Genomic DNA, 13,097 nt, shown 5'->3' on the forward strand with positions numbered 1-13,097 from the left:
TAAGCTCTTTGTCACAAATCTGAATACAAAACACTCCTAAATTCTTATGTAGAATAAGCTCAACATTGACACTAAACCCTTTATTCAATTGTCATTTGTATATAAAAAATTACCAAACTTTGCTACCAAGCTCATCAACTAATCAAATTATAACATGCATCTTATTAGCTTGCTTGTATACAGTGAATGAGCAACATTTCATTTGACTGTCTCTATGTGTAAAATGTACACATTGCTACATACAACAAAATTAAAATCATTAAACAATTATAAAATGACTGTGAAAACTGTAAAGGATTGGTGGGAGAAGGGATTAAATACATCTGAGATTGATACCTCTATGACGGCTTTTGTGTCTCTAGATTATATAAAGAAAAAAACAAAATTTTCCAACAAAAGGTGCTGCTTTCCTTCACAGCTGATGTGATTTGTCTTCTCATATCATATTAGTAATGATCAAAATGTCTTGGTGAAGTCTCTTTCTGTAAAGGTTAACCTTTGCACCATACTTATTGATCTCATGACTCGTTATTGGTGCAACCAAGCATGAAGGTGGAAAAAGATGGGGGAAATTTTGTAGCAAAATGTAACTCTGGTTATAGCTTCCTTTCAAACCTGGGATATGACCTCAAACGCTGTTCAAGACTTTACTTTTAGATGAGAAATTAAGAACATTGATGTTGAGAGCTTATAAAATAGGTGTATTTCTCTTCGATGGGGGAAAAAGGCTTTCTATTCATTACGTGAGTATTTACATAAGCAACTAAGTGATTTTAACCCCACACCATCTCCGTGGTGGAGCTGTACATGGCACATCAAGGAAGCGGATTATTAAATACTTTAAAGTACCCTTTTAAAAGCTGTCTAAATGCACCAGGCTGGTTATGAAAGAATCGTAATGAATTGCTTGCAGGGAACCACTTAATGAAAGATTTAATGTAACAGCCATTACCTTCTGTGGATTGAAACTATGCTTGGAAGAGGTTTTTTATAAGTCAAATTCATGTTGCGAAAAAACAAAAAATGTACGAAGCCCAGAAATTAGATACCATGTTGTCTATCTTCTGTTCTATTAAAGGAACTTTTTAAATTATTTTTTTTATTTTTTTATTTGTCTTTACAATTGTATGTATTTGTTTTTTGAGTGGTGAAAAAGTTCACATTAGTTGATTCCTGTTATCACAGGAGAATGACTTGTTAATGGATTTTGGCATGGTTCTTTAGCATAGCAAAGAAGGTCTGTTGAGATTTCTAATGATGAACCTCTCCGCATGTATCATGGTGCTTTGTGGAAGCTGCTGAAATGGTAATGCACTTTTTATGGCTGGGTAGCTGTCCATTTAAAAATCAAGTCCCAGAAGCTGGGTAATATATGGAATATGCCCCATTTCCCTTGCCCCAAAACTGCTAATTCTTTATTGACCATGTAGTCTTTACTGGTAATGATTTCCAGTTGCCAGAAGTGATGGTGACAGACCCTTCATTGCCCTGGCCATAGTTTGTTGACCTTTTTCGGTAAAATTACCAGTTAAATGACTGGCTCCTCAAGAAATTGTGAAATATCGTGAAGTGCTGTGATTTACTTTTGTAAATGCTCTTCCAGCAGTGTCAGCCTATTTCAACCTCCCATTATAGAGCCAATGAGCTAGAGATCCTCAAAAGGAGACTTATCTTAAAGCTTGGCTTAAGGTGTCTTTGCTCTTGGAACGCCTATTTAAATACTGCTTTTAAAGTTTTTGTAAGGTTATGATTGCTGTTTGCATGGTGTCTTTTTTACATTGCATTTTTTTTTTCAACTTTTTGCTATTTCAGTTCTAATTGTGTTTTAGTAGGACACATTTCAATGCTTCTGATTTTAATAATCACAGCCGCTCCAAAATGAGTCTCGACTTGTGTATTGGCTTTAATTGTAACCAGGTTAATTGTGTGATTTATTATCATATGTGCAAACCCTGAAACATTCTAACATGTGACTTTTTGGAATTTGTGAATTTTGTAAGTAACTTTTATAGAGTGCGTAATTATAGAAACCTCTCCCGCCACAGCATTTGTCAGAGGAAATACCTCTCAAACCTTGGCGAGACCATTTACTGGCTGTTTATCATGGGGACAAGTGTTAGAGAAATATTGTTGGAAACAACCTAATCCCTAAAGAAATGTACAAATAATGCCCATATAGGGCCATTAACGCTTAACATTTGATGACGACTTCTGGGCTGTTGTATGTCAAAGACAGATTGAATTATTTGATCTCATGTATAACAAACTCCCTCAAGGTGAGGTTGTATTCAGTTAGCTTCAGCTCATGATTTTGATACATTTTTAAATGCATTTTTATGCTTACTGAAAGTTGGCATGCTACTGCACATACTTAAAGCAGTACATGAACCAAAATGAAATAACTTTACATTTTGTTTTGGTGTGCATATTTGCTGTATGTGAATTATCATCCAATATTGAGAATTAGCTAGGTCTGTGATAGTCATGCTCATGTTTCACTTTTACTGAAGGCCAGTTTACATTCCATTCAGATGCCTGTGTTTACTGCAGCAACACCTTGTGGCAAAAAAAGTATCTTCTTCATGCCATGACCTCAGGACACTCCCATCTCCATACAAAGTGGTTTGTATACTGTCCTTAGCTGTAATAAGCAGTAAAGTTTGCTTATGATAGTCTTGGCTTTAGGTTAAAAAAAAAAAAAAAAACATTTAAAGTACCCATTTCAGATGGAAATAGGTCAGCTATTTGGGCTTCATTAGTTGCCTATAAGAAACAAGATTGGGGTTTGAATACATGTATAGTCTCATTGAACTGATCATATTTAATATTTTGCATACATGCGGTATATAGTAGCAGTAATTAAACATTGCTATTCTATTAGTGCTACTGAATTGAGTAAAGGTGGCTGAATTTAAAAACAAGTTGTTGATCTGCTTGGACCATGTATAGTTCAACCAACATGCCATGTTTTGTTTAATGCAGTAGTATGTCAGCTTTTTCCATAACTTGAACGTACGTCCACTGTCATATGAAAGAGGAATATGTCTTCCATCATAACTAAGAAGTATCCTTTATTATCTCACTTGCGCAAAAGAAAAGCCAGACCTTAATGTGCACCACATGACAGAAGAACACTGCAAGGAATAAGAGTATTCTGGAGTTCAATGCTAGTACAATTTCAGAAGTAATTTATGGTCAAATTCAGAAACAACATTTTAGTGCGAACTTGCGTGCTTTCCTCAGTGCAGTAATCTGTTATCTGGGCATGTTTAAAAAATGTCCATTAATCTATTAAATTGGGTACATTTTACAGCCTCTTGCAGATAAACTGTTTGTACAAATGTCTTTTTATATAAATAGACTTTGTGTCTTGACCTACTCCTTATCTACCCTGTGAAAAGCTGTAGAAGCATGTGGTTTGCCTTTCTGAGCTTGGAAGTTAAGCCTTCACTGTTTTGTTCTATTGCTGTATTTTGGCCTTCGTGATGGAGCAGAAGAAAAATCTTTAAAAAAAAATAAACAAAAATCTAATTTGGAGAACCAACAATATATGCCTAAGGGTCTATTGAAAGCAAACCATTAGATAGATAGTTAACTTTCCCCGCAGAACATGCCTATAGAAAAGGCTGTTTTGAAACCTCAAGCACAGTGGCACTTTGATTTTATAATTTATTTTATTGTAGTTTTGTATGATTTCTGGTTAATTGAAACAGATATGCGAGTATAATGTAATTGTGATGCTCTGTGAATTAGCTAGCAGAATCTCAACACAGTTTCTGCCTTACAAAAATCAGTTACATAAAATAAGCAAAATGATGTTCTGGAAATATGACAAAGGCTTGTTCCAACCAGAGCTTTCAGTACAACAGACATATTTTTGGGTAAAACTCTGATTTGATCTGTTTACTTGAGTATCGCAGTGAGCAGGATGAAGATTGTTCCTTAACTTTTTGGGGGTGCTTTTTCAGTCTTAATGCTCTGCCTACCTATGGTTGAAAGCCACCAGTCTAATTATATTTTTGTGCCTCTCCCTCTGTGGATCAGACAATATTTGTATTCCTCCTCCCCATCATGGTATAACCTGTCACATAAATAACATTGAAAAACACATTTTTAATGTTGCTGTGCATACAGTATGTATGAATAACATTCAGCAATTTTTTTTTTTTAGAACCTTAAACAAAAAAAAATATATATTTTTACTTAATTTCTTTTGGCTTTTGAAAGTCCCTTCCTCTATTTCCTGGGTATTGTGCAAGGCTTGTGCAAACGAAGTGGATTTGGATTTGTCAGAATACTTAAGATTAATAATGAAAACTGCTAATGACTTCATTCTCATACATTACTTTTGTTTTACTCACTGGATAGCTTAAATGACTACTTCAGGAGGATGGGGTTTGTTTGCCTTGTAGATAGGGGTGACGGGAAGTCTGTCATTTTTGTGTACATGTTTATAATTTGAACACTGAATCAAACAATTCAACTTCAGCAGATATTAATTTGAAAAGCCATGAATGTCCACCTTTATTTTCTTTTCTTCGCTGTTAAATCATGTTAACATTACATTTAATCAGCGTTCAGATAGGAATTGACTGCAGTGGATTGGTTGACTGTGGATATGTCCAAGAAACCAGGGGGTAAAGAGAAATATTGGCCTTTCCAGTCCTGCTCTTTTGTTCCACTATGTTCATTATTTCATATTTAATCTAAAATATTTAAAGCTCACTCCAGGTTGGAAAGCGCTATAAATGACAAACCGCGAGAAGGAATGTTCCCTCATGAATGGAACAACCCATTCCTAGATTGAATACTATGCAGATGGCTCCTGCAGTACTTGGTGATTATGGGCTAGAAAAAGATTTACACTTTTTTTTTTTCCCCCCACACTTGCTGATGAAGCTCTCGGTCACATTACAATATATTAATGAACTAGATTGGTCTTCAGTTTCTTTGTCATCCTCGATTTTTAATAATAATGTTAATAGATACAAACATTATTTCTCCTTATTTTATAGTCCTTCTGTTTTGTGGAACCCAATGTCCTTTTCTCAGATATTGGGACCCCCCCCCCATATTGAATCTGTTCTGAGGCTTTATTAAATGGACATTTTTTAGCTGTGTTTGTATTGTCATAACTAAACAAATGTGATCTCATTTGTACTGTTCTATCTAAACCTATTGTGTAGTAGTTGCTAAATGAGGTTAGCAATGCATAGGAGCTATCTTCACTCATGCTGTAGTTCATTACTTTTGTGATTGTAACCACCAGGCAGGTATTACCCAACTTTGCTAAACACCATGCTTTGCCTAATTACTGAGTTGTACATTTTTCACCTACCTATTACAAATAAAAATTGCTCTTAACTGGGAATAGCTGTCTTAAATGATCCAAACATATAGTGGAGATTTACTACTGTGTGGTATGTGTAACAGTTCTTGGAACATATGAAACTGGCAGTGTGGCAAACTGTTGCGAATTCTGTCCAGAGCTGCTTCTGGTGTTATGCTTCAGGGCTGCCATAAGTACAGTAGATATGTTTAAAACAGAAGTGGTATTAGGATCATTAGAACAGATGTACATTTAAGGCTAAAATGGACCAACTACAATATGTCATTTGTAATTATAAAGGCAGTGGTATGAAGACCCATATCTTTAAAATACCCCATATTGTTAACAAAACTACTTTTGTAAGTTGTTCTGGATTTATACCCTGAGATGTTTGATTTGTCACTGGAATGTTCTCTCCATTTTAATATCTTTTTCTCTCCCTCAACATCTGTTTACACCACCTTTCTATCATATATCTATCTACACACAAATAAGTGCACACGTGATACTATTAGAAAGTTAATATGATGGTCAGTAAGCTACCTCTGGTCACTGATGCACTCTCCATAACTTGCTCCAGAAAGTCAAATACATGGAATTGATCAAAGCAGGCAATTAAATATGTATTTTATTTCCTTGAAGACATTGTCCTTTTACCGTTGCCTCCTGATCATTAACATTTGCAAAGTCCAAAGATTTGCATATATTGGTGTTTATACAATGAACTTGTCCCATTAGCAATGTCTAGCTGTTACAACTTTTAAAGATTTTTCACTCCACTTTAATGTTTTTATCTTAATCCTTTCACAGGGTCGTACATGATGGTTGACTCCTCGCAGCATGACGCGGGTGAAAAAGCACGTATTCAGCTTCCAGTGATGAAAGAAAATGACACCCACTGTATTGACTTCAACTACTTATTATACAGCAAAGATGGCTCAAGCCCAGGAACATTAAACATCTTGGTAAAGGTTAACAAAGGACCTCTTTCTAATCCTATCTGGAATGTGACTAGCTTCACTGGCAGAGACTGGCTTCGAGCAGAGCTGGCTGTTAGTACCTTCTGGCCTAATGAATATCAGGTAATTCTCTTTTTTTTTTTTTTTTTTTTTTTTTTTAAATCTCTGATCAAAAGGTTTTTCTATTTGAATTTGGTGCTTTTTTAGATTATATTTTGTCAGGATGATTTCAAGAAACACATCCCATTTGTGATAATCCAACATTGCTGTGAGTTTTGAGATGGTGATCTGTATTTCACATTTTTATATAGACTGCAGTTTTTGTTTGCTACTTTTTAGAGTGCCTTCTGAAAAAAAAAAAAAAAAAAAAAAAAAAAAAAAACCTGATATCTTTATTAGCCTAATCAGCTACAACAGGCTTCAAAAATCTCTAAATTGAACTGATGGATGCTTCATGGCTTGTAGCTGTCAGATGCACTTTTTAAGTAGGTCAGATTACAATAAAAAAAATGTCATGTAGTGGTTCATATTTATGTAAGTATCCACAGAATGACCAATCTGTTAATTAGAAACGTTTTATATTGATTGTTTTAGGTCACTCTCCAGCACTGCAGACTGTGCTAAATACCAATGAAGTTACATGACAGGGTAGATAAATAGGATTATTCCAAATAACACAATTAATATTCAAATACGGGAGGTTATATTTAAACATTTGTTTTGTGTTTCAGTTTATCTTTACACAACTGCTCATATCTTACAGTAATCTTAAACTGGGTTTCCACTACATTTTTAGGTTGTGTTGAAGCAATGCAAGTGCAGCTTGCCTCATTTGGCCACCGAAAAAAATGGTACGGGAGGGGAGGGAAACAAAGCGTTATACAAATAATAAAATAACATTCCATAAGTTTTGACATTTGTTATAATTATTTAGCCATTTAGTAGAAGCTTTTATGCAAATCGACAGACTAGGGGTGATCTATGCAACTGTCTCATCCAAAGGATATCTACACATGTACATGTCATGTCCACATTTTCCTACAGAACCATAGCTTCAGCAAGTCTGATCCTTAGTCTACTAATGGAACTAAAATGTCAACACTTTAGGTTAATGATATAAAAAAATTCAAAATATTTAGTAGGTCACAGTACATTTTAAATATTGCTAATAAATCAGGCTACCCTACTCGCTGCGTTATATAATTATTTTTATTTTTTAGTTTTAGTCATTTGCTTATGATTTTACCCCATTTTTCTGCCCAATTTGGAATCGCCAATTCTGCTATTAATCCTGGTTCACCGCTGCAACCCTGTGGCGACTCGGGGAGACGGCGACTGACGCACGCGTCTTCTGAAACGTGTCCTTGCCAAGCTGCCTTTTTTTTTTTTTTTTTTTTTTTGCACTGCGGATCCACAGCGAAGCCATCAGACCTGTAGTGTGGGAGGACAGCACAGATCTGAATGGCTCCACTGCAGACCCACAGGCGCCCTATGAGCCACGGGAGTCGCTGGTGCGCAGTGAACCATGGATTGCTCTGCCGACCTAAGCCCTCTCTCCCCGGGCGACGCTTGGCCAATTGTGCGCTGCCCCCTGGGAACTCCCAGTCACGGCTGGCATTGGATCGGATGACATAGCCTTGATTCGAACCTGTGATCTTCAGGTTATAGGGAGTGCGGAGTGCCTTTTACTGGATGTGCCACTCAGGAACTCCTCCATTATATATTATTGTTGTTGGTAATAATAATGATGGAAATACAAATAATAATAAAGAATCAGAGTCCCGCAGTGACAGTGCAAGGCTTTTGCCACTAGAATGTGGTTACAATGTATTTTGTTATTGATGAACCAGTGTATCAGTAGTCAGAGTTCAACGCATTTCTCAGTGCTGTCCACTGGGACTACAGGAACTTTATGTAGTATATTATTCTTGCAGCAAACTGCATTTAAGAACTGAAGTAGTTTTTTAAAAGTAGTGAGTAGTTTCTTTAGATAAAAATTTGGTTTATTCAATAGGTTTAATTCCGGAAACAAACGCTTAATGCAAAACAGTATAGATCACACTTTCATATGCAAACCGCACGGTACAAAACTTAAGTTCAAAACATAACAGAACAAAATAATACAATGCAATACTGTAGATTTGATCTTCCAGGACTTTCTCGATCAACAAGTCTCCAATACTAGTCTTAATGAAAGAGAGAAGTAAGCTGTGCTGAGTGCACCTTGATTAAGTAACCACTGACCTCAGCCCCCCTCCTTCCTTTTCTTTGTGGGTTCTATCACCCCAGGCAACCCCCTGTGGAGAGTCATGTATGTGTTGTTGTAAAGAGAACTGGTTCTGGCTCGCACTGCCTAAGATGGTATTATCTTGGTGTGGCCCTTTGTTCCTTTATGCTTAACCTATGTTATCTCTTGAGTGCATCGGTTCCTCCAGCTATGTGCGATTGTTTTTATTTCAGCAGTCAGACGGTAGTCATCAGTGCAATGAAATGCAATCTTGCAATCTCACATTTTACCAGTTACTATACCTCCTCTGATAATCTAAACGGAGTGTAAAAACCTGCAAACATGTGTAATTTAAAATTTATTTCCATGTTATCCAAGAAGAACTGTATTGTGGTTTTTTTTAAAACATTTGTGGAACCATTTTTTTCATTGTTTTTGTACTTTTAAAACAAATCTTTCTTGTTGAATTTGTGTCAGTAGATGGCAACAATAAAGAAAGATTTTTTTCTGACTGGAAGATTGGTTTTGAAAACGGGACGGTCCTGGTCAAAGCGGGAGACTTCATCGGTGTGTTTAAACACCTTGTACTCTGCTCCCCCATTTGGTCAAAGAAGCTTGACAATGACGGCACGGCCTTCAGTTAAGTTGAAAGTTCCATGAGGTTGCCCCACAAATGCGATTTGCACCGCTAAAGTCTTCTAAACATAATGTATGACCTCCTATGCAAAAAATAGTTTGGTCAATATTGTGACTTTTTTTTAGCATTTCAGAAGACTATTTACACACACCTTAAAGTTGTACTCTGTTTTAGCCTCACACTTCCTATATATAACATGTGGAATGGGCATGCTACATCATGTAAATAATGACTGTGGAGAGAGAGTGACGACTTTAAGCTGCATGGAAACCTGGCCATAGATTTCACTAGAGTTATTTGTCTTGGCTGTTATACAAGGATGATGTCCAGAGTGTACTAGATTTCCAGTGTTGAGTGTGCCACTGCGCTGGGTCACTTCCTGCCCCAGGGTTGAGAGCAGGTCAAATGCATGTCATTGTGCCCTCCTAAAGCAGTTTGTAACAAGAGAGTTATACAGACCTTGGTAAAGCACGGGATTTTTAATAAGCAGCTTTCTCAAAGCACTCTATTGGCAGGTTTTATAGACCCTGACTGTCCCTAATCTTGGACTCAATAGTGATACCTTAGGTAAGGTCCAGAATTGATCTAATCTGGGTCTGTGAAAGAGCTTAGAGCTTCCCAACTAGTGTAGTATGTTTTTATATTGATTTTACAATCCTTTAGAAATGCATTTGTACAAGTTCAAATTTCCATTTTGATTTGACAGGAAAAAAAAAAAAAAAAAAACAGACAGGCAGACCATGTGCCTTTCAAAAAACTGTAAAGTAAATTGAACCCCTGGATGGTTACAGAAAATGTTATTTTAAGTATAAGTGTCAGCCTTTTGTAGTTTTAGGGGGGTTGTTAATTTTAAACCTCTTTCCCCCCAGTTTATTGTTAATACAATTTGACCTGCTGTGTAACTAATTGGAATAAATGAATGATGTAGCTTTCTTTAGGCTAGGTTTAGACACAATTTAAAAAAGTACAAATCGAATTTCATTTTTGATTTAGAATAACATGGAAAATAATTGCGCATTAAAAAAGTGTCAAACAAGAATTGTGTGTGTGTGTGTGTGTGTGTGTATATATATATATATATATATATATATATATATATATATATATATATATATATATACATACACACACACACACAGAATTCTTGTTTGACACTGATGTGTAACTCCCACTTTAATATAATGCTCCTGCCGAGAAGCACGCATGTTGGAACACCATAGGTGGAGAATAAAGCTGAAACCACAGAGGATAATATATTTGTGAGATACACTTTTTTATAATTAAGTTTTGCTTTCAAGTGTGAACAAAAATGGTCAAGCAGGCCAGTACTGGCATGTTGCAGTTTCTTTCAGGGCTTTTATTTTTAAATGAAATTAAGAACTCTTTAGAAATCATATTTGCAAATGTTAAGCAATTGTTAATGAATGCATTTAAATGATACACATTCAATAAATCCCTCCACAATTCTAATATGTCAAGTGTCTTAAATACGTGATGCACTGCTGGACACTGACACATCATTAGTACAATTTGAATTGAATTACAGATTGAATTAATTTAATACAATTGAAAAATATCAGTTAAGCTTTTATTGTGTATTTTGTACATAGACTAAATGTTTTTAAAATGCATTTTCTGACCTACCTTTCCAAACAGAATTTGAAATGCAAAATAGAACTACAATTTTTAAAAGTTGTCATTTTGAAGTGTGTGGTTAGTGAACTGGGTTGGGAATTATTTTTGAAGTAGGTTTTATAACTGATGTAATTGGATGGTTTTAAGACCTGCGTTTATTCATTTACTGTAATTCTGTTTACAAGAAGATTCATAAACCATTGTGATGTTAGGTCAGTTAATGTTTATGCTTGTGGAGTTTGTAACTGTAATAAGCTTGGTCATTTATTAAATTGCTGTCTTATTAAATGTAAAGCAGTTGCCGTGGGCTTACTTAACCCTCAAGCTCTGTCACTGACTTAATGGAAGAGCGGCATTGAGCTAAAGCTTTTTATTGTGTGTAACTTGACTGTCGGTTCCGAAAACCAGTTGAGTTAGAAACAAAAGACTACATGGGGGACTTGGAGGGAGGGGGGGGGGGGGCGACTCTACTTCTTTCATAGTTACATTATCTTTAACAACTACTGTAAGTGATATCTGAGAGAATTTCCCTACTGGGAAACATGTATTGGCATAGAGTAATTGCATGAAGTCAGTTAAAATTAAGAGTTCACTGAGGCCAATAGCCTCCTTGTGCCTGTACTGTATATTTTAATATTGTTTGTTAAAATGTGGCGATGAGTGTTGCAATGAGTCTCTTGGACCCATGTCAAATTAAGCGGTTTCCTGAAAGCAGGTAAAAATTGTCCTTGCTCTGGTAATTTTGTTCTATAAAAATCAATTTGTATTAATACAGTTTTGTTGAAAGAACCATTAAGTGTTTTCCACTCTCAAAGGACATTTTGTTTTTCTTAATAGTCTTGCTTTTATTTAACCATGCTTGTGTTAAGGGCGGTGTACTTTTTTGTTTTTTGTAAAGAACATTGTCAGTGACACCTGCAACTCAAGAGTATTTGAGATGCAACTTTCTTATTTGCAGTGGTAAAAACTCTAGGTAAAATGGACTGCTGACTCACTTTGGCCTGTGGCCTACTGTAGACTCCATATTGTGGTCATGTGACTTTTTGAGAGGGCATTTTGCTCAAACATGAAGATGCTGTTTATTGAACTTAATTGGTCTTGTGCAGTGACATTGTTCCGTGAGGAATATTTGTCATTTGTTTTTGTTTTTTTGTTCTGGCACAGATGGTTGTCAAAACATACTTTATATTACACTCTATACACAGCTGCCAACAGGGATGGTGGAGGCGTATGTCCAACTGTGAACGCATGTCATACTTGCATCTTTAAATAGCTAGATACCTGCTTATCCAGTTTCCAGAACCTGGTATGCAGAGGCACCTGGATATATGTGTGGCACTTACATTTTTAGGTGTTAGCTGCATGGTCTACTTTCTTGATACTCCTATCTTTCTGATTATAGCTGTGCTAGGGGAAATGTATGTTGCTAACATTCTTGTTATTGGTATCTTTGCTTAGTAGAAACCTGCATCCCATAAACATTCTCACTTACTAAAATATCAGTTTGTACATCAGTTAAGAATTTTGCATGCTTGTGGAGTATAACATAGCCATGTGGAGGCTGTGAACCATGTACAGGTATTCACCTTTTCATACATGGCAACCTCATATGGAGACAGATTATATATTCTAGTCTTTATATGGGGATGTATGGATAGGGACCAGACGTCCCGGTTTAGCTGGGGCAGTCCCAGTTTCCCATCAAAGGCCCCAGTGTTTGACATTTTTGCTCAATCTCCAGAATTTCAGCTTTTGTCAATTAACATAAATAACTTTTAGTTTGGTACTAGGGTAATCAATAACATTATTTTTATAAAGTGATTAACACAGGCGTTTTCCTTTAGTTTGTTCTACAATTGTGTGTAATACGGTAATTTTGTAGCTGTTCATTTCTGGCGGATTTTGCCCAGACAGGTTAAAGCACATCAGCGTCAATAAATAGAGCCTGACACAGTGAGTAAAGAAAGGAAATGCCAAAACAAATTTATTATTATTTATTATTATTGTTATTAGTGTTGAACTCTATGTAAAAGTATGCAATATGTATAATACAATATGGCTACTTAAACTAATTAGCCGCAAATCAAGCACCCAGAAGTGTTCTGTAATTATCTAGCTGCTTAACAAACAAAGATAATACTAATAATGAGAGGATGGCTATTTAAATAACCATTTCAAATAGCCTATATTTAAATAATTTAATCTGATCAATTATTTAACAATACATCCTGGTTTTGAGCTTTGAAAATCTGGTCACCCTATATATGGAATATGCAAATGTATGATAGCCTCATAAAGATTTTTTCCCCT

General features: G+C 35.8%; 1 protein-coding gene across 10 annotated transcripts in view; it reads left to right on the forward strand.

The window, feature by feature from the left end:
- Positions 1–13,097, forward strand: part of LOC121316923 (receptor-type tyrosine-protein phosphatase kappa) — a 164,784-nt gene that overhangs the window by 48,589 nt on the left and 103,098 nt on the right. For all 10 annotated transcript variants that reach the window (XM_041252296.1, XM_041252298.1, XM_041252300.1 and 7 more), the window contains exon 3: positions 6,140–6,411. In XM_041252296.1, the coding sequence (XP_041108230.1) occupies positions 6,140–6,411 (272 nt within the window). The remainder of the gene's footprint in view (positions 1–6,139; positions 6,412–13,097) is intronic.

The sequence above is a fragment of the Polyodon spathula genome, chromosome 6, assembly GCF_017654505.1.
Source record: "Polyodon spathula isolate WHYD16114869_AA chromosome 6, ASM1765450v1, whole genome shotgun sequence".
NCBI classification, from domain to species: domain Eukaryota; kingdom Metazoa; phylum Chordata; class Actinopteri; order Acipenseriformes; family Polyodontidae; genus Polyodon; species Polyodon spathula.